General features: G+C 41.7%; 1 protein-coding gene across 1 annotated transcript in view; it reads right to left on the reverse strand.

Moving 5' to 3' along the window:
- Nucleotides 1-16,106: 16,106 nt before the first annotated feature.
- The window catches only part of LOC311233264 (glycogen phosphorylase, muscle form), a 41,479-nt gene continuing 30,102 nt past the window's right edge, over nt 16,107-27,483 (reverse strand). The window contains exons 16-20 of the mRNA XM_084320198.1: nt 26,786-26,927; nt 24,459-24,666; nt 22,595-22,729; nt 20,960-21,026; nt 16,107-16,507 (exon numbers count right to left, since the gene is read on the reverse strand). Of these exons, the coding sequence (XP_084176324.1) occupies nt 16,358-16,507; nt 20,960-21,026; nt 22,595-22,729; nt 24,459-24,666; nt 26,786-26,927 (702 nt within the window). The 3' untranslated portion in view covers nt 16,107-16,357. The remainder of the gene's footprint in view (nt 16,508-20,959; nt 21,027-22,594; nt 22,730-24,458; nt 24,667-26,785; nt 26,928-27,483) is intronic.

Below are 27,483 nucleotides of genomic sequence, written 5' to 3' on the forward strand. Positions count from 1 at the left end.
AAATGAAATGCCTCATTGTCTTAAGGTGCTTCATACAAAATATAATCGATCCAGTATACCCCTGGATTCACTATACAGTGAATCAGTCCAGATATTATACATTCTTTTTTCACAAACAGCATATTTATTGTGTGAATGAAGCAAATCTTTCATGTAGAAATAAGACAAGTCGACAATAGACCTATCAACAAGACCATCACTGAAACAATATGAATTGTTTTTGCTACACAATACATTTCACAGAGTAAATTTGACTCAAACAGAGTACATTTGGATAATTGAATGTGAATAATACATTCCTATCTCTGACTTCACAAGTCTGTTCAGGGTTACTGATGTTGATGTTACTGAATGTGTCCTGGATACATTCCTATCTGTGAACACTATAATCACGGTAAAACCTACCATTGCATTATTTTCATGGTTATAATGTATAAAATACATCTTTGCTTTAAGATGTTTCATGCTAAATGGTTCTTAAAGTGAATTTCCTTCGATCATCGGGACAAAGATCAAACAACTTCGCCGGTAATACTCTGTATTTAGCTTTTTTCTGCAAAATTATTATGAATTATAATATTGTATCAACAACTCTAATAACGGCTTTATGCTACTTTCATACATGTTAGCCATACTACACACTAACTATGGTGAGTGAGTTAAAATGTATTTGCCTTAGAATGATCATCTTTGAGCTGTTTGAATATTTCCTATCGTGTGTAGGATTTAATGCCTATCGAAATATTGAGAGCATAAAACTCAGGGGGCTTTCTTATTACACCTGAAAAAAACTAGACACTGCAAAGTAATTCAGAAATGTGCTATTTGTTTACCTTAGATCAGGTTAAAGAAAATACCTTTGGGGCTTGATCGTACTAAACTTCTAAAAAATACATTTGTATTGAAACACTTTGTTTTTTTTACCTTATCATTATGCAAACAGGTAAAAAAAACTATGTTGACATGTCTGTTTTAAGTGTATCAGTCAGTTTCATGGTTTTAGATGTTTATAATTTATGTGCAGACTTGACACTCAATTAATAAACAACAAATTCAGAATTCACTAGGATTATGTTCTCATGTTTTTTACATTTAGCTAAAATATAAATACAAATACACTGTATTTGTAATACACTGTTTAGAACAATGCTGTTTGCAAATAGTCTGTTTTACTTATGTAGCACATTAGAGTTGCATTCTTGCATGACACTTGGTAAATCTTAGTCATTTGAGATCATAGATCCCCCTTTAGCTAGATCTGGTCCAAATGACAGATAAAACATAACCAAACACCTAAAAATACACAAAAAGTAGATTGATAAAAATGAAAACAGGAAAACGAGCAATAACACTATACAACAAACATCAAACTGCTTGTCTTACAAAAGTAGGGAGGTGTCAAGGGAGTGATATATGCCAACCCCTTGACAAATTAACATTATCCTTCTGTCTAATGATTCAATCTACTAAAAATCGACCTGTTTCATGATTTTAGATGTCTATTTCAAGTGTATCATTGACCCTCAGCCTATAAACAAAGAATTCAGAATTCAATAGGATTATGTGTTATCACGTAACGAGCAATAACACTATACAACAAACATCAAATGCACTCACAACACACACATCCAAACGCATACATTCACTTTAAACAAACAACACATTGCAGCACCCATTCTCCACATTTTAGAACACCTAAAGACACTTTATATTTATTGGTATTGGATTTGCAATGCACCCCATACCTTTGTAGACCTTACTGTAAATTGTACCTAAATTGTACCTCATCCCATTTCTGCTTTGCACTATATAGTATTGTATATTAGTACATTGCATAGTATATTGTATGGTAACTCTGTTACTTCTATTATGCAACGCACATTGTACATATGTCTATACTGAACACTGTGACCTCTATTTTTACTTCTATTTTACATGGTATACTATTTTATTTCATAAAATAACAGAAAGCGTAGCAGATAGAAGCATTTTGTATAAAAGTATTCTGTACTTCTGTATGAAGTTGTATGAAGTTTTTACATGCACCAAAGTACATTTACCATAGTTTCTGCAATATGTTTTCAGGTGACAATTATATAATTGTATATTGTCTACATTAGATACAAAGATTTTGTAATACACTGGGGTAGATGTGTTGGTTAGGTCTGAACCATGCTAAAAAGGGTATTTGACCTAAAAATGTAGGCTTAGCATTGATACAGTGTATGGACATTCAGGCCTTGAGGTGATCTATATCCAAAAATAAGTCTTAATTAAAGATGGATGAAATACCCTATTGAAACAGTTAGAACAGCTTGGACAGACAGACCCTTACAAGTTATCACAAACAGTGCTGTATTTGTAATCTGGTATGTCCTAAATGTCTGGATGTAACATTAATGTCTATCTGTATGTCATGTATGCCCTGATGTATTGAAAATGGGTGACTCTGATGTAAACAAGACAAAAATCTTTCTCTGATCTGTTACCTCTTAACCTTGTCAAAGACTAATTTTCCAGTCAACATTGTATTAGTTTTACGAAATAAGAAATAATAACTACAGTTTCTCTGTAAGCACAGTGTCCCAAACTGTCAGCAGACAGACACCCCTAGCCCTGGACACCTTCAGACCCCGGTCTGACTCAATCTAGTAAATGAGTTCCTTCCCCCTTTTAAAAACATCTCATATAATATCTTGACTTTCCTTCAAATGTCATCTGGTCTTGGAACAAATCAAATAATCTGAAATTAATTAATAATCTGCATGTTCTCATGAACCTACTCTGTGTTTTATTGCTACACGTTAACAATTCTAATGATTTTATGCTACATTCATAAACATTAACCCCTAGCCCCTTAACTCAGATATATATGTTGTGTGAATTAAATGGATGGAATTGAATGTCCATTGTACAAGTGCCCATATAGGTTAGAATAATAGAAAGTTTTATTAACCATAGCCTTTGTGAGTAGGCTTGAGGTTACAGTGGATTTGGGATCTGATCCGTTAATTCTAGTACCTGTTTTAAATTGTGTTCATGTGACCCCTTCCATTGTGTGAACAAAAAATATGCTATGAGTAAAATGTTGTACACTAACTTTCATGTTACAAAGATATAAACCATTTGTATTTGAATGATGACTGTAAATGTGACTATAGTTGAGTTTGCATGTCCCCTAATCTTCACACCCCCATGCAGTGTTTTAGCACCTACCGGGCCCCCTGTTCACACCTTTCACACACACACACACACACACAGATATTTACAGCACTTTATATTTTCAGGACACTATCAAAGACTCAAGTGAAAAGAGAAAACAACAAAGATCAAATTAAAATTAGAAAGAATTGGGTTTGTGATAATGTTTTAGAATGTTTTAGAATTTAGTGTGAGTTGAAGATCATTCTAGGAAGCTGGTGCATCAAAACAAAAGGCAGACGTAACAAGTTCAGACTTGTCAAACAAACAAACATTTGAGTGGGTCAGATAAGGTCCATAATTCCATTCTAGCATAATTGTGCCTTAAAGATAAAGATAAACAGATACCAATGCCTATTTCACCTCTCTGATAGAGAAGACCAACCCACCTTATCATACAGGATGAATCTTAGATTCCAGTAATGAATCTAAGAGAAGACTGATAGACTGTGTAAAAATACTGATTATACTAAAATACTATTACACTATTATACACTATTACATTAGCACAATAGTACACTATGTATAGAGACACACTATGTACACTGTATAAAACATACATTAAACATTACAGTTAACACAAATCAACACATTTAACCACTTAAGCGGGGGCTGATCGCAACGAGAAATGGGTATTTTGAGATACCCTTTGTTTTGACTAGAGCCTCGGAATCAATCTGTCCTTTATTCATTTGCTTAGATTTCTTGTACAGGTGATCTCAAGAAGGTGCTGAATGAGCTCAGTGGCAATTGTTCACGCCTGGTCAATGTTAGCATGGTGTTATTCACTGTCAAAGATGGAAAAAACAGATATTTTTTTATATCCTCTATCAATATAACAAAAATAATCACACACACCCACAGACACACATAGATACATACATACATAGATACATACATAAATACATACATACATACTTATTGTGGTTACAAGTTATCACTTTTTTTTCAAACAACATCAACCTATTATTCACTTGCATTTGTATTTTCTTTTATTTAGACTTTTGCTTAAACATATGAAACTATAAAATATAGACACATTACATTTGTAATTTTCTGAACACAATTATCTAAAGATTGTGACATTGTATTTTACATTTGGCATTTGGAATACACAAAATGTATTTTATTCTTAATTCTGTAACTTAGACCACATACACACACAGACACATACACGCACACCCACACCTTGGGGGGCGTTTTTTTCTGCAGAAAGGAGAAGTCGGAGGGTCATAAATCTGCTTTGACAGAAACTACATACGGCAGTTTTGAGCCATCCCATTAGCCCTCGTTAAACACCCGCCTACTATGACAGCTAAGGGGGCTGTCACTTCAGAGAAGCTGCAGTTTGACAGAGGGAGAAATATTCAGTCTACAGAGTAGAGACAGACAGAGCATGGGGAGAATTCTTTCTACACACCAACAGCAAACAGACAGAAGATACACTTATTCTTAAGATACAATTATTCTGAACACAGATACATTGAACATTTCTGAAGAATAATACATTGTATTTTACATTTATTCTGAAACTTTATTCTTAATTCTGTAACTTAAACCACACACATTTATTCTTAAGATATACACACAATCTTAAAACCATGGAATACACTAATACATATTGTGAAATGTTTAATCTGAAAACCTAGGAATACACATATTGTGAAAACCTTGGAATACACAAATACAATCTGAAAAAAAACACATTTATTCTTAAGACTTTTGGAATACACAAAATACATATTGTGAAGAAACACTAATACATATTGTGAAGATATTGTATTTTTCTTAAGACTTTTGGAATACATATTGTGAAATGTTTATTCTGAAAACCTTGGAATACACAAATACAATCTAAAAAAAACCGTTTTGAATCTTTTATTTCTGACAATAAAAAAAAACGTATTTTTTTAATCTTTTATTTTGAAGAACTTTTATTTTGAAAAAAAATAAAAGTAAAACTTTTATTCTGAAAAAATTCTGAAAACTCCTCCCCTTCCGTAACCAGATGTCCCTCCCCTTCCGAAACCGGATGTCCCTCCCCTCAAAACCGGATGACCCGCCTCCTTGAATCCTCGACCAATCAGAGAAGGGGGCGGGACTTAGGGGGTCATAAATCATCACAAAGGGGGCGTGGCTACAATCAATCAAACTTTCCTTATAAGGTCTGACACATTATGCCTCCCTAATCTCTCTCTCTCCTGTGAATGTCAGCTTTGTGGTTTACTCTGGGACAAAACAGTTAATGTGTTATGTTGAAATATGTGTCTTTGAGAGAAGTACCTTAATATTCATATATCATGTGTTGTAAATGTAATAGTAACAATGTTTTAGTCTTAAAATGAGTTGGAAAGAAATACTGTCTTCAGCAGGGCAGTTAGCGATAAGCCAAGCCTAATTGCACAATTGGAGGGGGGCTCCCCACCCTCCAGAACATTTACAACAAGCGTTGCAGGGGCAAGGCTAAGAGAATCATTAAGGACTCCAGTCACCCGAACAACTGCCTCTTTGAACTGCTGCGGTCAGGCAAGCGATACCGGAGTCTCAAGGCGAGCACAGAAAGACTCAGAAGAAGCTTCTATCCCCAGGCCATCAGGCTGCTAAACGAACAATGAATGAACACTACACAACAACAACCACCAAACGCACATAGCACACACATCCACACGCACACACTCACTTTAAACAAACACACTGTAGCACCCACTCCACACACTTTATAGCACACACCCACTTTAAACAAACACACTGTAGCGCCCACTCCCCACACTTTATATTTATTGATGAAGGATTGCACTACAACTCGTACACCTTACTGTGAATTGTGCCTAAATTGTACCTCATCCCATTTCTGCTTTGCACTAGATAGTACTGTACATTGGTACACTGCATAGTATTGTATATTATATGGTAACTCAGAACATTGTACATATGTCTATACCGAACACTGTGACCTCATTTTCTTCTTCTAAATTACATGCTATACTATGTTATTTGATACTATCTTGTCTAGCACAGTCTCTGGAGCGTAACAGTAAGAAGCATTTTGTATGAAAGTATTCTGTACTTCTGTATGACAACTATTAAAGAAACTTGAACTTGAAACTTGAAACATTTTCAAACTGAAAACTAACTGTTTGTAGATTGGAGGAAAACCTGTTATGATGTCACTAGCTATGATGTCATCAGCTGGACCCCGGCCTGCTACAAATACAGGGCCATCAAGACACTAGATGAGAGTTGAAAGAGAAGATGATGAAGAAGAAGAAGATTACGTCGGACGGACTGCCCCATCGGTGAAGGATAAGCTATATCTATGTTGCCAATGACGGAATACGATCAGCGGACATTCTTGTTAGATTAGTTTGGAGAACGCTGATTCAAACCTTGAATTATTGTATACATCCAGTGTTTTTTAGCGACAGCAAGTGTTTTTAAGAAGCAGTCATTGTGTGCTTTTGTTAATAAACTTGCAAGAAAGTCAGGAGCGCATGTCTGGACATCCCATTCTTAACACTTTCAGTGCCACCAGGGGGCGCACGACTTAGTGCTTGAATGCCACCATCCACTTCAATGTTAACGTTAATATCGCCTAATCTATCCCCGTCGCTTATCAAAGAATCATTTTCCAGTCAGTGCTGTCAAGGCAGATTGGTTTTTTATCGCTTCATTTCCGTTTGAGAGCATTTTGAAAAGCACCCGTTTTGAGGTAAAAAAACAGCCCATTCTGGGCCATTCTGTGATAATCGTCTTTTACTGGAATATTCCAGAACGTTGATATTTGTTGGCCTATTTATGAATAGTTTTCAAATAAACGCTAGATGATCAATATTATACGTACACGCACGCCCATTCGAGGCGCGCACTGATAATAGCCGTTTTCATTTCCTCATGGATTTTACAGTGAAACCGCTGGAGCACATTTCACAAAACAGCTTATATCTTCATCAAAACGAGTCTGATTATCCTAACACTGATAACATAGATTCCTTACCTGACATCAGATGGTATCCAACTGGTATATTCCAATTCCTGATCACCATTCAAAAAAATCGATAAGTGTATAGATCTAACGTGTATACAGTAGAACTCATGATCCGCGGCGCTCAGAGGATCCAGAATGAACTCTGGTAACCCCGTGGACTGGAAAATGTGGACTGGAATAATTTTTTTTCCCCATCCATTTTCATTGAGTCCATTTCAAAATCCCTGATGTCATCTGGGAGACGATAGGGGGTGCTTTTTTCACATCTGATCGCCGGCGGTCCTTGGGTAGGCTAGGGTAGGCTCGCGTGATGCAATAATTATGATTTCAGATCGCTAAAAAAAAGAAAATCTGAGAAATCTCGTGAGTGGCTTTTAACGTAACTATTATAAATCCGAGAAAACTCGTGAGTGGCAATCAAAGTGTTAACAAGAGTATATTGCTGGTCTGACAACAACGCAGGTACCTAGTATCATTACCAGATACAACACAAGTTATACAAAACAGCAACCAAAGCACATTTCGGAGAAATTTGCACAAACTCCCAAGCAAGAACGCGACCCTAGCATTTTTAGCTGTGGGTTTATATTGCACATGTCATATCCCCCAAAATACAGTGAAGTAAACACACGTTTTGCAAAACAAAAAACAATCCCCCTTTAGGAGGGACCCTTTATGTTATTAACCAAAATCATTTTGGGGAGGGGGGGGGGGGCAGAAGGGGTAATGTGTCCTACCTGTACCCCCGGGTCACAGGACGACTGGCAGCAACAATGGTGGTCTCCCCGTTGACGAGGCCTCTTGCTGGTGGGGCCAGTAGTGGCGACGGCTGGAGTCCTGCTCCGGCGTTTCGCCCATATCCTGCGGCCGGCCGTGGTGCAGGCCGACGACATCTTCTGCCAGAGATGACGCTGAATCCGAGTGTCCAGGGCCCGCTATCTCCCTGCGGCTATCGCTAATGGTTAGCCACAGGCTAACTGCTAGCTATATCAGGCTAACGGCTAGCTACTGAAGCTGCGTTAGGTGGAGTGCAGGCCTGGTCAGGCCTAGACTCTCCGGTGGTGACAACATTATTATTTCTTTCTCCCGTAAATTAGTGAGAGAGGGAAAAACAAAAAACAATGTCAACACAGCTCCAATAACTAACTAACTACTTCAGCACTGAACTTGAAGAGGTGCACTGCAGCACGGACTTCCAGGTGGTGAAAGTAGGGAAGGAGCTGGTAGTATGGCCATCACCCCGCTTATATGTGAGCGGATGTGGGCGTGGTCAGGCAGGTGTAGGTGTGTGCACGTGGTTGAACGTTTTCATGATAGCATATGATTAAAGGGACAGTTCCAATAGAGCAGAGCGTAAAGCCATATGAAATATAACCAAGATGCAATAACAAACTGCTTGAACTATGTGTTGCAGGATGCCTCCCCCACAGCTGTGTCCAGAACATTACTGACATTATTGTTTGAAATCTTTTTATATAAAAAAAATAAAATTATCCTCTCTTTCTCAGATTTTTCTCTGTTTTCTACCCGTCCCAATTTAGTCGTTGTGCCAAACCAATGGTGCTATTCATTCTGGTCTGTACTCTCAGACTCAGACCACCCAGTCAGACATGTTGTACTTGTCTCATTAAGGATGAGTGATATATAAAAATCCTCTAACAGAAAGTTATGGTATATGGATAGGAGGAAACGTGGCCAGTTTGGTGTGTGGAGGTACTAGAGAAATTGAGATTTTTTGTTTTATATGTAATACAAACTCATAAAATCTAATTTTGAGAAAAACACCTTTAAAGTTTTGTATTGTCTGTAAATCAGGCTATGTATGACATATCAACAAACCCTTTGGCACAAAGAAGCAGGATATAGATATGAATAAATGTGGACGTTTTGGTCCATCTAGGTACTAGGAAAATGGGTATTTCATGTATTGGTGTTAGGGGTGTGCTGTACGATGGGCTACCCAGGCTGAGTGACAAGGTGGCATCCAGGAGGAAAAAAATTCACAAACTCAAAAAAAGAAGATGGATGATATATAGATATTTTCTCATGGTTTTTCATGTTACTACATTAAAAAACTAACTTTTTGTTAGAGGATTTGTTGATATGCCACCCGAACAGGGATTTATGACCTTTTACATTTACATTTACATTAGTCATTTAGCTGACGCTTTTATCCAAAGCGACTTTACAAGTTCTGTATGACAAGTCATCAGGAAGGGCACAACTCTATCAGCTGAGTATTTTTTATTTTTTTTTATGACCCCCTAGTCATAAAAAATCTATTTTTCGCATACATTTTTTGTATAAAATGTTCAAAAAATCTGGATGAGTGATATATCAAAAAATCCTCTAACAGAAAGTTGTGGTATATGGATAGGAGGAAACGTGGCCAGTTTGGTGTGTGGAGGTACTAGAGAAATTGAGATTTTTTGTTTTATGTGTAATACAAACTCATAAAATCTCATTTTGTACCCCCTAATAGGCAAAAAAGATATTTGAATAGATATCACTATGAAACTTTCCCAGTTTGTTATGTACATATAAACTAAGAAAAAATATATTGCAAGTTTTCTGAATTTTATGTTTATATATGCAAATGAGGCACTTCCCCATTCAATATATGCACATTTATGGATGCAATCATGCAAAATGAAGCAAAATAAGAAACTAAATGTGTTTTTTTGACGTTTTCTTGTCACTAGTTTGAAAGAAGACATGTAAGGCTATGTGTCCACTAAAAGCCTTTTTTTCAAGGCGGACCGCTTAAAAAAAAAAAAAAAAAAAAGCTCCGAGCGTTTTTCTGAGGCTCGCACCAGCCGCGGCTCCGCCCCGTCCTCGATGAGTTACATTGATGAGCGCGCTCCTTTCCAAAAGTTTAACTAGTTTCAACTTTATGAGCTGGAAGCGCTCCGACCAAAAACGCTGCCGCCGAGAGCTCATAAAACGTGAGGCGCGGCGCTGGGAAGAGGAGCGCGCCTGTCGCGTCTCCAGCATAGAAATTAATGACAGAAAGGAGCTGACAACTCATAAAACGTCCCTGGTGGACACAAGCCCTAAAGGGGCAACATTATACAGAAATTGCCCCAAAATCTGGAAAATGGTATTTTAGGTGGGTGGTCTCCCTTAAACAGTCTGATGGCTGAGGGGACAAAAGATACCGCTGGGTGGGGCTAGGTGGTGGAAGAGGGGACGGGTGGGGCTAGGAATCTGAAATAACCAATTCCAGGTGGATTTCCTCGTCCTGTGACATGTCCATCCCTGTGGAAGTGTTCTTGAGCAAGGCATTGAAACCCTATACTGGTTCAGGGCAATGATTTGTACTGTATGTCAGGGTTCAGGGCAATGAGTTGGACTTTATATCAGGGTTAAGGGCCATCACACATGATTGAAATGTATACATTGTCTCACAGGGATATGCCTAAGAATAACCTTTTAGCAGTCACCCAAGGAGGCTGAAATTTTGCATGGAGGTCAAGTATGTGTTCATGCCAATTAGCTAAAAGGATGCGTGGCAATGGGAGTGACCTATCGCAAAAAGGCGCATGACTTCTAATGGATTCACAGACTTGCACAAGACTTTGTGGAAAGGTCAAAGGACAGCTGATGAACTGTTGATGCCAATTGGTAAAAAGGTGCAGTGGGAGAGGCCTATAACAAAAACATGCATAACTTCCTTCTAACACTTTGTGGAAAGCTTGCTCATGGAGCAAGGACACACACACAAACACATAGATAGACAGACATAAACATACACACAATTTTCCCACACCCCCTTTCATAACTGTAGACACTTGTGGGAGGAGTCATTGGTCTCAGTGGAGAGGGAGTTTCCCCCACCCCCTATACTTTAGCCACACCCCTTTCATAACTCTTGATTCATTTGTGGGAGGCATCATTGGGCTAAGCAGAGTTCCCTTTTCATTTATAAGGGTTAGCCCCGCCCCAATTATTTAGCCATGCCCCCTTGTATAACTAATTAACCGTTTCCCATAGAAACCTGCCGGAGGCATCATTGGGCTCAGTTGAGAGTAGTTATAGATCGTATAGCTTTACGCTCTGCTCTATTGGAACTATCCCTTTAATCCATTCTAATAATGAAAAAACGCTCACATGTACACACCCACCTGCCCACACCCACATCCGCTCCAATATAAGCAGGGTCGTGGCCACACAATCAGCTCCTTCCCTACTTTCACCACCGAGAAGTTTTTGTGTATACACCACTTTAGTTTAGTGCTAAAAGTAGTTAGTTAGTAAAGGAGCTGCGTTGACATTGGATCTTTGTTTTTTCTCTCTCACTATTATTTCGAGAAAATAAAGCGACAATGTCTTCACCACCAGAGAGTCTAGAAGATGATGATCATTCTGACCTCCACCGGCGCTTCGCATTGGGGCGCATGTCGCTGAGCAATCCCCTTTGTTTACCATTGTTTCTTAGCTATGTGGACTTATATTAATAGGATCTATGTCTCTAATTCTCATATTGGCGCATTCTTCCAATTCTCCTCTCACAATATTCACCCTCACTGAACTGAGTCATCTGAAAATGTGCATATCTGTGATGTCAGAGATTTCTCAGCTGCATAATAATGTGGCAGTTGGCACCAGGCCACACAGTGGTTGGAGCCCAGCCTCAAAAACGGCTTAAGATCTTGAGTTAGAATAATTCGGTTTTTAGTACTTGATTAGAAATACAAAACAATGCATTTTTTTTGAAAAAAACCTAGGTGTTCCATAGACTCACAGGAATTGTGTAAAAGTGCCCAAATAGTGAAAGAAATAGTAAAACAGTTCCCCTTTAACATTTTTTAAATAAACATTATTTTTTTAAATGGCTAAAAGTGATTTTGTAATTTTGCAACCGTGGGTCTCACAGGGTACTTTTAACCCTGTGAGGCCCAAATAAAAAAGACATTAGCAACTTCAGAGGCCAGAGGGTGAGACCTATAAACACATGAAGGGTGCCGTGACTGAAAAAAAAGGTTGAGAAACGCTGGTATATGGTGTGGCTCTTTGTGGTACCACAGTAATTTTTGTGGCTCTTAGTCTCTGACTGGTTGGCCACCCCTGACCTACAGCGTTGTACATAGTGGCATGTGTTCAAGGGCTTGAGTTCCTCTCTTAGCTTGTTATTTTTCTTGCTTAAGGGTAATGATAAAAATAACGAGTGGCAAGTTTTCACACATAAGCAGAGTCGTGGATAAAACCTGTTTTCAAACGAGGTTATCGGCTGTGGCTGGCGTACATGATGTACAGCTTTACTCTACGGGTGAGTATGTGCTTCATCTGGCGCGCCATGCGCCTGGTGTCACGGCTCTGCTTTTCTTTTGGCGTCGTATCAGGGGTGAGGTGGTGAGTGAAATTATTCCCCGGTTTGCCCCCCCCCCCCCCCCCCCTCAAATATGATTTTGTTTACAAAACGTGTGTTGATTCACTATATTTTTGGGGATATGGTGTAAACCCTCAGCTACTGCTGGGGTTGCACTCTTGCTTAACACTTTCAGTGCCAAAAACGACTTTATGTTTCTGGGCCCATGTCGTACAGTGCCATAAATGACTTTTTACGTTTCTGGGTAGTTTTTCCTTTTTTTCGATATTTTTATTCATTATCCACCCAGGGAGCCTGTTGTTACCAGGGAATGAGTCTGAGGTCGCCAAAGTGCAATACCGGCCGCATCCAGCTAGACAGCGGTATTGAGCACCCTTTGTAATATTGTATCTTGGCCTGTGCGTCGATCTAATGGGTCCGGGTAGTTTTTTTCTTTTTGCTCAAGCTGAGCGGTTATAACGGCCGGATTGAGAAGAATCAAATGCTCCCGACACATGATGTGTAGTGGATTATGTTGGCTCCACGATGGACATCAATACTTGGAATCACAATCAGATAATTGGAATATTCTTTTTGGGGTACATCCTAGTCAAGGTAAGGGCTATATGATATCAATCTTGCGTTGATCCAAGAAGACTTCATATCGATCAGAACGTGTGTCTGTAACGTTAGTCCACAGTGTATGCCGTTGGTGCCGATCAAAGCATAAAAAAACTACCCCCCCCCCCCCTTTCATGCATTCATGATGAAACATAATACCTATTATATAGATTTGATTTGAGAATAATAGCGGGTCCAGGCAAGAAATGACAGCGGTTATAGTATAATACGGCTATAAGGCTATTCCTCAGCATTTCAGAAATTACCCCAGACCGATCTAAAAACATACTTATATTCACCACGGTATAACGCGCAAATGTATGCATGGAAAATGTTTCTCTTTTTTGCATCTTGACCGGAAGAAAGTCACTGGCAAATGACCATAGTATTGTATCCATAGCTATATTCTAGCTGGTTCCACTCCATATTAGGATGGGTGGGTCACGGGATTTCCCCCGGCCATGGAATAACGTCACTGGACGCGTTTTTTCCTATTGGCCATGAGACATCCGTGAGTTTTCAGGCTCTGTGGTGCAGACCGCTGTCATTGTCAAAGTTGGATGATGTGATGCATTCGAAAACTGTTTGTTTTCTGTTCTGCTCTCTCTTAAAGTGTGTATTGGGTCGTTGGTCACTTGGCCCAATTTTTACATGTATCTTTTTCAATTGCTACTCACGTAGAGGTCTCTCTGGGGGAACTTCTGTCTTCCCCTCTTATGTAAAGAGCAGAATTGACAGGGTTTTACCCTCAGACGCGTCATATGAGACCCGTGTCTGTGTCTTATAGGCCAGCTTCCTGCTGCTCGTCCCAGACAGCATGGAGGAAACGTTGTCTGGTGTTTCTTATTAGAATTCGCCATCAATGTGTTTCGGGTTCTCGACGTGCGTATAGCGCTGGCCCTGGGTGCTTTCCATGTTGAACCACTTTATGGCTGGCGCGCCTTGGTTGCCCAATTCATAGAGAGATGACGGGGAGATGACGGAGTAGATCAAGACATTGGCGGAGGGGTCTCACGCCCATGAGGTGGGCCACCAGGAGCAGTGCGTTCGCGTACTGACTGTCTTGGTGGCGCCCTCTGTGATGTTTTGGATCGACACGCGTACCTACCCCCCTTTTAGGACTGGGGATGGCGGCGTGACTAGGACACGGGACTGGTTCTGGTCCCGCCGGACCAGGTCAGTTTAACCCGTTGCCCACCGGGGCACAGATCTGCTGGTACCCCAAAGGACTTTGTGCTTTTCCAGGGGGAAAATGCCGGGTCGGGCCGGGCGTCGCGGGGATTGATGTCGTGGATGTGTGTGTCATATGTATGCCACCCGGTGTGTTGGTAGCAGAGTCGACTCTCGGGTTGAGGCCGGGCCTGACCGCCTGAATGCTTTTACCAACGCGTTTGTGTTTCCGCGTCTCTGATTGGCCAGGTCATGTGACATGTACGCCCAATCGTGGGACCGCAAGTTTCTACACTGGTTAAGCTTAGGCGCTCTTTCGAAGTTGGTTAAGGTTAGAGTTTGTCTTAGAGCATGGCGATAGAACGCCTGCCCTGATTCCAAACTCTACCCTTAACCAACTTCGAAAGAGTCGCCTAAGCTTAACCAGTGATGAACTAGGCGTTAGGTAGTTTGCAGGCTTTCCGACCCGGAAATAGGCGCAGAACTTGCCGTCCGACGATTGGCGCACATGTCACATGACCTGGCCAATCAGAGCGCAAAACGGGAACCCGGAAAAACGAACGCGTTGGTAAAAGCATAGACGCGGGCCTGACCCCGTCTTTCATGACGTCTGCCAATTGTGTCAGCCTCTTCTTTGAACCTCGAACCCGCTGGAATTGGCGTGTCGGGTTTGTGGAGGTTGTGACATGGTGCACAGCATACCGAACACCCCTTCCGCCGGGATACTGTTCTTGCAGTAGACCCTTAAGCGCCTGTCTAGTCCGCAGTGCTCCGGGCACAGGTCGAGTTCTGCTCTTGGGGCCTGTTGCCTGGATTGAGGGATCAACCTCCTTGGAGGGTTGTCTCCCCGGCACGCCGACTGGCGCCAGTGTTGTGGGAGGGTAGCCTCTTGAGGAGAGTGCTTCAGAGCGGCGTGCCAAAGGGGGGGAAGGGCCTTCACTTGATTTGGGCCCCGTCCGATACACTGGCGATGTGGGGGGTGGTGTCACCAGTGACCGTCTGGTGGGGTCTCGATGCCACGGCCTTGTTGACCTCACCAGGCCCCTTTTTCAGGGGGTTCTAGTCCTCGGGTTGTCCTAGGGCTGGGACCTCCTCCACGCTCCGCTGCTGTGGCCTTGCCACAGGGTTGGGTTCTTGCCCTTCGACCCCGTGATGTTGGGGGCTGTGACGTTTTTTTTTTGCTTTACGTCCGTTCCCTGGTGGCATGTGGGATGCGCGCTCGAGTCCGATCTCCCTCCCGTCCTCCACTAGGGGGGGCCGGGGGGGCTCGGATCCTCCCCGATTCTGATGGTTGTAGGGGGCCTCAGCGGGTAAATTTGTCGAGCTTTTCGCTCTGCTCAGCTCCTGTGTTCCAATAGAGCAGAGCGGAAAAGCTATATGATCTATAACTTAAGGTTATTCTATAACCCTAGTTATACGAGTATAGCGAGCGCTCTGCTCTGACTCACTGAGGACCCCACGGTCTTCTTCTTTGGTGGTGAAAGACTTGGGAAGGAGCTGATTGTGTGGCCACAATCCCGCTTATATAGGAGCGGATGTGGGTGTGGCCAGGCAGGTGGGTGTGTACATGTGAACGTTTTCTCATTATTAGAATGGATTAAAGGGATAGTTATACACTATATATATATATATCACATTTAATAACTTGTACACTGTATATTGCACTTTACGGTTATATTTGCACTCTGGTTAAATGCCAATTCCAGTGTACTGTACTTGTGCTGTGCAATGACAATACATTTCAATCTAATCGAATTACACATTACCACTTTAACAAAAAAGTAGTTTTTTCCCCCTTTAGAATTTAAGACAAGAAACGGATTTAGAACGTATCCAAGCAGAGTTTATTCACTAGAATAAAAAAAAAGAAGAATTCCTCAAATCCAGCATTGGCTTTTATTTTGTTACATTGTGGATGTGCCTTTAAAAGCTTGGTGGTGATATCAATACCCTTTCCAAAACACAGAGTCATTATGTGTATGTTGCTTGTATGTGGGTACAGCACTGTACAGAAAAGTCTGAAAAGGTGGAGGGGGAGGGCTGGGTGTGGAGTGTGGCGCGGAGCAGTAGGCTTAGACCGTCTCGTCAGGGGCGGGAATCTTCTCCATGCTGGGCTCCATGCCCCAGATCTCTCTGGCATACTGGGCAATAGTACGGTCGCTGGAGAACTTGCCACAGCCAGCAATGTTGTGAATTACCATCTTGGTCCATTCCTTGGGGTTCTGTTGAGATGATACATAAAAGGTATGATCAGTAAAAACAATAGAAAAACAGTTCCTGAACAAGCCGTTTGGGCTGAAGACAACGTTGGAACGGTGTCTGTAGCACGAGCATAGACAGAACTGTGGAGGTTATGATGGGGGTATGATGTTATGATGGGGTGTGGCTTAAGAACAGGGAGCATGTTAAACAATGATGTACAGCGATAGGGGGATGAAATGAAAAAGTCTACAGCTGGGGTGCCCAACCTTTTTTGAACCAAGATCTACTTTTTCATTTGCCACCTAGCCGAGAGCTACCAGCCCAAATTTGACTACTCTCTGCTAGTATTAGTAGTAGATTAATAATACCCATTCAATATGCACATGACAGAAAATATTATATGGCATATAATATTTTCTGTCATGTGCATATTGAATGGGTATATAATATAATATGATATTTTATATATCATTGTAACGGTGTAGTGTAGGAATTACAAGAATGTTAATGAAATGAATGAATATTATCAAACGGAATTGTTTCTGTATACACATTTATAAAACGATCCAAAGCATATTTAGCAATTTTTTATGCGTTCACATGCGCTTTAAGAATAAACAAAAACGAGACTTAATGGGAAGGGTGTGCTTGTACATTTGAACATAGTTCCATGATACGTGACTGCGTTGTGCTGAGAAAGAGGCGCAGATCTGCTTCTACTCTGAGGCGAGATCTGTATTTATTTTGTATTAATGTCAGAGCCGAGAATCCCGCTTCACAGAGGTATGTTGACGCAAACAGGACAAGCTTTTTCAGCGCAGCATTACACAGCACTGGGTAGTCGTTCCGGACTGATATCCAGAACTTTGCGAGGGCCAGTCCAGTGAACTTGACTTTCAGTAGCTCGTCACACGAAAGATCGATCAACGCCTCCTGCTCAGACAGAGGGAGGCCTGTTGCGAGCGTCATGCGCAATGAACGGATCTTGGATCCAGTTGTTCAAATTGTCCGTGCTCTCTCTTTCGGGGAAATTATTCCGAAATTGATCAATGAGCCCTTCTATGTGGCTACAGATGATGGGCTTCAAATCATTAAATACGGGCTCTGCTTAAGTTTTTCCACAACTTGGCTCTTAACATCGTCCGACATGCAGTCAATTCTTCTTGAAATAGTGTCAGCTGACAGCGGTATTGTATGGAGCTGCTCTGCAACACTTTGTCCACAAAGGACAGAAACCAAATATTTGGTACAGGGCAACCAAAAGCTCTCTGCAAGTGTGGGGTTTCCCAGTCTTTGCGATCCAATTGGCAACAATAAACAAAGCATGTAGTCCTTTTTCGTTGACGGTTGTTGCCGTTTTCAGCACAGTTTTCTCTGCTCTAAAACCGTAGTTGTGAGTGTCCAGGTTAAATTAATCAAATCAGCTTTATATGCTTGGCCTGGAAAGTCCCCTCCCCCTGGAAGTGATTTAGTTATGAGACAAGTGTCGATCACAAATATCTGAGTACACATTGACTCACAAAAGACCAGACGGTCTATATACCTGCGCAGGGCTGTCACGCACACTCACGCATGCACGTCGCGGCACTTTGCGCTCCTCCTCTGACACAAAAGACCAGACGTGGCCTGCGCTGATGATGTATGAGATGTGTATTGGAATACTGTGCCTCCGTTGATGCAGGGGCGAGACATGGCAAATACACACAGCGGCCAGGTGGAAAACTCGATCCGAGTTGGGCTTGGTCTTTTTTTTTTTTTGCCAATGCGCATTGGCAGGGCTAACCTACACCAATGAAAAACAAATTTTTACTGAGACCAATGACACTTCCCACAAGTGTCTACGACAAGCGGTTCATGAGTTATGAAAGGGGCGGGGCTAAGTAAGACCACCATCACCATTGAATTTGCCAAGCAGCAATACAGGAGTGGAGCTGACCAATGGCAATGAAAAAGGAGTCTCTGTGTAGACCCTGCTGAGAGAGAACGGGCAACTTGGACCGCTCCTTGTGTGGGAACAACACCCTTTGGCCTGCAAACCACCACCGGAAAGGGAGGAGTGTGCAGTTGGTCCAATGGCACGACCTGGCCAGCAGCTGACACTGACCTAGCAGAAAAGCAGCTGGAAATGCAAACCATAATTGCTCTCCTCCTCTGCCATGTCAGGCATGCTCTCGTTACCAGTACAGCCCCAGATACTTGACCCTTCTCAGTGGGGTCAGGTGACTGTTCTTCGAGTTCAGAGGCAGCCCAGTGATCGGAGATGAGCCAACACAGCCTGTGAGGCTAAGTCCAACTCTAATTGCACACATACTGTACAAGCCAGTCAACCAGATAGCTGTAGACCCAAATGATAGGCCCTTGACCTTGATATAGTAGGATCAGCACTGTGTCCATCGTGTAGGTGTGTGGAGACAAAGACAGGCCGAATGGCAGGACGTTATACCCTTGAAAGGAGAGCCTGAGGAACTGCTGTGATCTGGCCCTGTTCCTGACACGCAGTAAAACCTTAAAACCTAAGGGTCTCTCAATATCTGTATTAGATTATACATTAACCCTGGAAATCTATGTGTGCCTAATTAAATTAGTAAAGGTTCCTCCACACACTGCCTGCGATATGATATGCCTTTGATACGATATTGCTAGATCTTGAGTCATATTTGATCTGTAATGCCTAGTTTGAACGTTTGATCAGTCTATGTCCGATTTTGCCGTTTCAGCCTACATAATCTGAATAAACACATATTGGTGCTCAAGTGACATCTAGAGGCTGAAACTACATAGTATGCATTTAAGAAATAATAAGTTGCATGTAGGCCTATAATAAGTTGCATGTAGGCCTATAAAGTGAAAACTAACTGCAAAGTCTGCAAATGTAAACAAATCCCACTCCCCCAGAAATGCACAGTGCACCTTTAAACATGAGGATTTCAACATCAATATATGATTATGTCAATTCAATGTCTACGTCTTGGCAGGATTACCACAAAAACATAATGAGACTGACAAGAATCGATGAGACTGTCGGCAGCCTCTATATTGTATCCATAATGTGAACCACCAGGTCAGAGCCACAGCTGCTCTGCTGAACTTAAAACAAAAACAGCTCCACATTCATGGTTATCAAGGGCTGCTAACCCTCTTTTTTCTTCTTCAAAACAGACAGGAAACAAATGGAAACATCTCCTTTGAAACAGGAAGCAACAGAGTTTATGAGAAATATGGACTTAAGTGTGAGAATTATGCTACCAATAATAAATTCAATTTGTACCGCACTTTATATTTGTGAAAATCTCAAAGTGCTAATCGTCTCGTCAATGGTCTAATTTATTCACAGTAGTTATACCAAGGTACTAATCTGATTTTAAGATCTTAACATGTGATGTGTTTTCATTGTTGACAATTCTATACAGAGTGGCTTTAAGAACACAAAAACATTGGATGAGAACCCAGGGTTTATAAAACCTTATGGGGACTTAATATACTTATATATTTATAGTTATTGGCCCCAATTACTGTCTAATAGGTGAAGCCTTTAACTCATTCATGGCCAACCACGACTATAGTCGGGTTTTCGATCATTTATCGTTTCTTCTTTTATTTGATTTTTTAAATTCTATACAGTCTCATGGACCTCTATGTTACCGTTGAAAGCCATACTGAGACCCCGAGAGTGCAATACCGGCCAGATCCTGCTAGGTGGAAGTATCGCCAACCTTTGAAACCCTGTTCCAGACTGTGTATCACATCTAATGTGGTCCGGGCGGAGAATTTAGACCAAGCCAAGGAAATCGCTTCATCCGAGCACTTTGAAACAAGTTCAGCACACTTGAGGCATATCTTGTGCTACTTCATGTCAGGGACACGATGGACATCAATACTGGAAATCGCGATCAGACAATTGGAATATTCTTTTTGGAATAACCCCGATCAAAGGTAAGGACTATCTGACATCAATTCCATCTTGATCCTACAATGATTTCACATCGATCCAGCCGATGTGTATGTAGTATTCAAAACAAATGCTGGCGATCAGAGCATCAAAAAACGCCCCCCCCCCCCCCCCTTTGATGCATTCATGATAAAACATAATACCCATTATATACCTTTGATTTCGAAAACAGTAGCGTGTCCAGGCAAGCAACACGAACGCCTTTAGCAAAATTCACATATCGCTCAATAACGCAGCTTCCAGGAATTAGCCAGGATCACTCTGACACTATACAATATTCACCACGGGATAACACGGGAACATATACATGAAAAAATTTACTATTTTTTTACATGTTGGACGAGAGATAGTGACTGTCAAATGAATATAGTATTGTTTCCATAGCTATAATATAGAATATAGATATAGCCCTGTAAACATCGTGACGCACAGTGAAAATCCATATCTTTTAAAGCGTGGCCCATTGACTACAAGGATGGATAAAACGGCTGGCGCTGAAAGTGTTAAATAGAGTGTTACCCACCTTGTAGAGAGCATTAACCTTGTCTTGGCATTTGATGTAGTCTTCGTAGTCAGCAAACGTCTTGTATCTAGACAGGAGACAATGTGGAGAGTGAACATGGATACTTTTTTCCCCCATTCAAGTGTAAATCTCAAATAGCTTGTTGTGATTATTTACCCCGTTTGGTACCCATTTATTTATGCTTGCATTATGTCTAGCAGTGTGCAATTTTCAAACTCAGTCGCCGTTTAATATAGCTCTATTGTAAACTAAACTAAATCTGTAATGCGCCCAAAGAGCACACTTTAACGATGTGGGAGATGTGGAATAGTTTGCAGGGTTCCCACAGACATTGCAAAATGAAATTCAAGGACTATTTTTAATTTTCAAGGATTTCACTTGAAGAGGGCGGCTAAGTGGTGCAGTGGGCAAGGCGCTCGCCACTAACGCAGGAGATGCTGGGTTCGAGCCCAGCTCTCAGCGCCGCTACCAGCGTGGCTGGTCGTTCATACTAACACAATTGGCAGTGTTAGGGGTGGGAAAGCTGGTGGGTGGGGATTGGACATTGTGGACAGCGACTCCTACAGGTCGGTTGGTGCGCCTGTACAGCAGAATCAGGAAGTAACGCGTTACTCCTCGCCACGAGAGATTGCGCTGTACAGGTGAAAAGATGCGACAGCTGCCTCCTCGTGTACCGGAGGGGACACGTGATGCAAGGCTTGGTCCTCACTGCAGCCGACCAGTGGGAGGCATAGTCTAGCAACGTTCGAGACAGGGGAGGGGAGAATTGAAGGGAGAATTGGCGAGGCGAAATTGGATAATAAAAAAAAAAAAAAAAAAAAAAAAAATGATGTCACTTGAAGGATACAATTCACCTTTAAATGCTGCATCTTCTTGGCCTGCTGATACTATAGCCTGCTAGAGCAAGCTAGAGCATCATGCGAAGAAATGACGAAAAGCAGTTGGAGCGCACGAGACAGCGACTTGTCAGATTTGATTAAAACAGAAAAAAAAGAAAAACGAGAACAATTTGATCATGGATGAACAAAACATCCAATGAGAATGGTTGATTTGAATTTCAAGGACTTTTTAAGCACCTCGTTAAAAAATGGGCTGTTTAAGGAATTCCAGGCCTTGACTTTTTCTTTTAAATCAAGCACTTTAAGCACTTCAAGGAACTTGTGTGACCTTGTGTGAACCCTGAGTTTGTCCACTTACCAGAGACAAACGGACTGACACAGCTGCAATCACCAACTCGCCTGACAAACTCAAGTTTTGGATTTAAATGCAGCAGGGCATTAATTACTAATGCTTAAGTATTAGTTACTTAGTATTCCTTATTCTTAGAAAAGTCAAAGGCCAGTTACCAAACCTCCATACACACCCCAGGAGTGATGTATTGGTGAGGGGTTCCACAGTACCACAGTAAACCTAGGTGCCCTAGGTAGTGGTTGAACCAAACGGTTTGGATTCTTTACACAAACCGGTCCATCCCTAGTACCACTAGAACCAGCGGATCCGTGTTGCGTCACCCCACCCACCTTTTCAAGCCACAGCGTTACCAAACAGGGACAGCCAGAAAGACTTCACCTTCCACCTGATAGTATTTGCAACTCGGCCAGCCTTGAAAATAGAGCCCTGGAGGTCAGTCTTTACCTGTCGTGATGCATCAGAATGTCGATGATCTCCTTGAAGAGGTCAGGCTCTTTGGGGCTGAAGTGGCCTCCGGAAATCTGGTCAATGCACTGCTTCAGCTCAGGGATGCGGTTGTAATACTCGGAAGCATTGTATCTAGGGAAAGACAAATAGAACATTTGTATCTGTGGGTTGTGTAGAGATGGGTACCATATTATTGGCATATAATGAAGTCAAGGATATTTTATTCATTCTATAGTATAGGGACAATATTGTGGAATTCATATAAAGCTGATGTGTAAGATTAGATTTATTTGTTAGCATTTTTTTATATAATGGATTTTGTGTTTGTTTAAATGCTCAACGACTCTGGTCAATGAGACTCACTGCTGCTACACTGATCAATGAGACTCACTGCTGCTACACTGATCAATGAGACTCACTGCTGCTACACCGATCAATGAGACTCACTGCTGCTACACTGATCAATGAGACTCACTGCTGCTACACTGAGTCAGTGTGTCCACGTTAAGATATGTTGATTGAAAATCTTATGTGATTAAAGGTGCAATCTGTAATCCAAATTTAAACAAAGGGGTTGCCCCACCACTGAAAGCAAAACAATGGGATTTGAGCGTTTTCCCCCCTAGTAAGCTCTTGATAGGACCGACTGTATGTTTGTGTCAACTCAACTGAATGTGTTGTTTACAATAAAATATATTTGTAAATGTTGGTTAACACAATAACTCGCCTAATAATATTGCCTGCCATCAGAATATCGCCAAAAACGAGTTTATTCGCTATATCTATTCATAATTCATGGCTGCAGCTGGCAGACGGTCAACACCGCCCTCTACTGCTTTGCGGAGCTATTGCACTCCATTGGAAATGGGCTGGTGTGTTTTCTGAGCCGATCTGAGCCGTGGGGGTGGGGTTTAAATACTCAGGCGAGGCAGGCCTTTACAACGATGGCATGGAACACTAACCCCGCCCGCCCGTTCATGTATAACACTCGGTAATGTCGGGTACAGGATCGCTGTGGATAACTGGAATGGCGATCAGATAATTGGATTATTTTTTTTGCATTACATCAGAGACAAGGTAAGGACTCTATATATAAAACCTTGCGTTGATCTGATATTTCTTTCTTCCGCGATCAAAGCTATCTGTGTGGACGTGTTGTGCTTTCTACCGTTGGCTGCGGTGGGGGGCGCCCCGCTAAGAGGGCCATTTCATGTATGCATGAGGAGATATGATAATCTAGCGTTGATTTCAGGATGATTAGATAATCAGCCGAAAAATTACAACGTGATGACTGGATTATACTAAAAGGCCTTTTTCACGTCTTTTTCTGGAATTACTCAGAATCACCCAAACGATACTCTTATTCAAAACGGTATCAAAAGGAAATGTACGGATGAAAAAACAATCTGTTTTTTGCATGGTGACCAGAAGCAACTCACTGACAGTCAACAGCGTTATTAGATCCATAGCTATAATATAAAATATAGTTTTAGGACTTGCAAGTCTGGCATTCTAAAACTATATCCATTGAATAAAGACCTGGCGCTGAAGGGGGATCAGCGCCCCCTGCTGCTGGCGGTCAATGTGTTAAAGGCCCAATCCAGACTGTTTTTGTTATGCTAAATTAGTTATCTTGACTGCCTAATGCTCAATGACAATGCTCTGCAGCCTAGCTTCTCTGTTAGTTCAATAATCAATTGGTCTTAGCCGACCAAAACCTTGGTAATTTTTCAAATGCCTTTTTCCCCCCATGCTGAATGAGTTATAAAGAGTAAAAACAGGTATTTGTGTATGATGCACACCGATTTGTCAAAGCAATGAACTGATTAATCACCCCTTCCTATCCCATTAACCCCCTCACCCCTTCTTCTCCATTGCTGTGACGTCGTCCACTCTCATGCCGAAGATGAAGAAGTTGTCCTCGCCGGCCTCCTCGGCCATCTCCACGTTGGCTCCGTCCATGGTGCCGATGGTCAGCGCTCCGTTCAGCATGAACTTCATGTTGCCGGTGCCGGAAGCCTCTGTGCCGGCGGTGGAGATCTGCTCCGACAGGTCGGAAGCAGGGATGGCTGTTGGGAAACAAGAAGAAGGGTTGAGACTGGATGGCGCAGCCCACGGGTCAGATCCGGCTTTTTCCAGTGGCCTGCAAGGACATTTAGCTCAGATAGTTCAGATTTTTGGACATTAAGTTGTACAAAATACTTGTCAGTAGTGTAGCCGATGCAAAGCCTTTATCTTACATACAGAGTCCCGGAGTTCTGGCCAGGTTCCGAGCGAACCAATAGCAAACTAAAGTTACAAAACCAAAAAGTTAAAAATCTACACACCAAAGTCAGTGTATTACTATGCATTGGAGCCTCTCTGTGCGTTCAGTAGAAAGCTAACCGGTCATGTCCCGTTTCCATTCATTGCGCAGCCATGATAGCTTCTTACTGAACGCACCTGTAGAGTAAGCCAATTTCCCCAAATGTTGGCGTGTTCCTTTAAGTAAAGGTTACTAGGGCTGTACCGAATAGTTCGAAGCTTCATTCATAACGTTGACATTCGAATTCTAAATCAACATTCGAAATGTTCTCTTTTCTTTTATGAGTCTATTCATTCTGTTTAACCAATGGGGTTTTTCTTCACAGTTGCAGATACACTAATATTATATGACTCGTCATATTTTTTTTTATAAAACATTTATCATAAATGATGTAGCCTATCTGCATCAGCTTGACGCTCGATCAAGACGTCACCATCACTTTTGTACCAACCGTGCCCTGATTGGATTATTTGTGTTGACGAAACTGACAAGTTATATTCATTACAGAAAGTAAATTAAGGGCGTTTTCACACCTGTAGTTTGTTTGCTTTGTTCCGATTCAGGGACTATAATGATACAATGTTGCACTGTCCCTTAGTTTGTTTGTGTTCACACGGCAGCGACCAAAACTTGTAAATAAACGTCAGGCGCGTATTATTTTAGCGCAGCAGCTTGCGCAGGTCCAATGCAACTTAGTCACGTGACTCAGTTGTTATTGCTGATTGGCTCGAGCACGGCATGTTTGTATACAGAAAACAGGTGATCGGCATAACAAGTCGAGCTGACTTTTACTACACCATGTGACCCCTTAGTGAATGGCGTAACAATAACAACCGATGTTGTCTATAACCGTCACCAACAGAGACAGATGATAAAAGTGCTTAGTCGGAATATAGTTTACTGTGTTTTTGTAATCTTATTACGTAACGTTGTGTGTATATATATACACCCTGATCAGCATAACAAGTGGAGATACTCACCATTTCAATCATCCGATTCAGCATCGGCAGAATAGATGGTGTTGTTAGGAGTAACGTTAGAGCTGTCATCACATGAAGACTCCACAATATCCACAGGATCAACCACAGGTTTAGTCCCTATAATTTTGTCCAACTCGTCAAACCAGGGAAACGTGTCCCTTTCCTCCCCCGAACTTCCACTTCTACCAAGACTATCGCGTAGTTGTTGTCGAATTTTTTTTTGCTTTTGCGCGACACTGTTCGACAGACCGTTCAAAGCCCCTTTCCCTCATTCGGTCACTAAACTTTGTGTACACTTCAGTGTTCTTGTGCGTGTTCTCCAGCATCTGACGAATGTGATCGTCTGCCCAAATATCAACGAGGCAGTGTACCTCATCGCTGCTCCACGTTGACCCACGACTCATTATTATTTGCAACGTTGACCAACTGCCTAACAAAAAAACTACAAACTGATCCCGCCTACAATTCAATGCGAAAGCGTCATCATGCAACGCATATATAGTACGGCAAGTCGGTTTGTTAAGTCGATTGCATTCTCACAAGTCGCTCCGGGTTCGGTTGGAAGCGCGCTGAGACCACCCTCTCTAGGCATCTCGGCCCGCTTGTTTTGTTCCGCAACAGAATGCGATTGCTGTGTTCACATATGCCCAAACGAACCGAAATAAGGGGTAAACGCTCCAGATTCCGGAACAGCTCCAAACGAGCTAGGTGTGAAAACGCCCTAAAACATTTATTAGATGAATCACTTTATTCAAATTGAGGATTTTCTTTTTATTACTTATATAAATAAAAAAATATGACGACAGACATTTAAAGCTTCATTCAAAAACTTCAATAGAAGCTTAAAATGTAAAAATAATTACATTTGGTACAGCCCTAAAGGTTACATTTAAAAAGCATTACCTCTCTCAGCCAGTGTGACTCTGTAGTTCTCCAGGAAGATGACTTTGAGGCGATCTCCAACCACAGCGTCATTGTTAACCACCTCACCGATAGCTGTGATCAGACGGATGATCAACTTAGCTGTATGGTAGCCAGGGGCAGCCTGCAGGACAGGCACAGGTCAAGGTTATTACAAGAAACAAAAATTATCTTGTAATGTTTGTAGTCGGGAACAAAACAAGAGATTACTGTTAATTTAGCTTGCTAGGATTCTTTCTTTACTACCAAAACCGTCGAGCTACACTTGTCACCCTGCGGTCAAACACAGGATAATGGTTGTGGGAGGTGTGGTCAGAATATTTTACCTCCTGAAGTACCCAAACTTTTTTCAACAAAAATTAGGGTGGTGTAACGGAGGGTGGTGACAGGTGATTTTCAACCCCTTTATTGCTTTGTTAATTTATTGTAAGATGTCCCCCCGAGCCTACTGTATATGGAGAATAGCACTAGCCACTAGTCAACCTGTGCGTTTCTATGTCTATGGTTATACACTTGGGCAACATCCTGTGAGCGAAATTATGTTATGTATATAGAGCTCAGCACAGACCCCACACACCAGGGCCATCATTTATCAATGGTGCGTACGCACAGATATGTGCGTAAACCGTGCGTACGATCATTTCTAAGCAAAGTGTGGGACTTATCAATTTGAACGTGTG

Source organism: Notolepis coatsorum, assembly GCF_963971535.1.
Source record: "Notolepis coatsorum genome assembly, chromosome: 8".
Lineage (NCBI taxonomy): Eukaryota > Metazoa > Chordata > Actinopteri > Aulopiformes > Paralepididae > Notolepis > Notolepis coatsorum.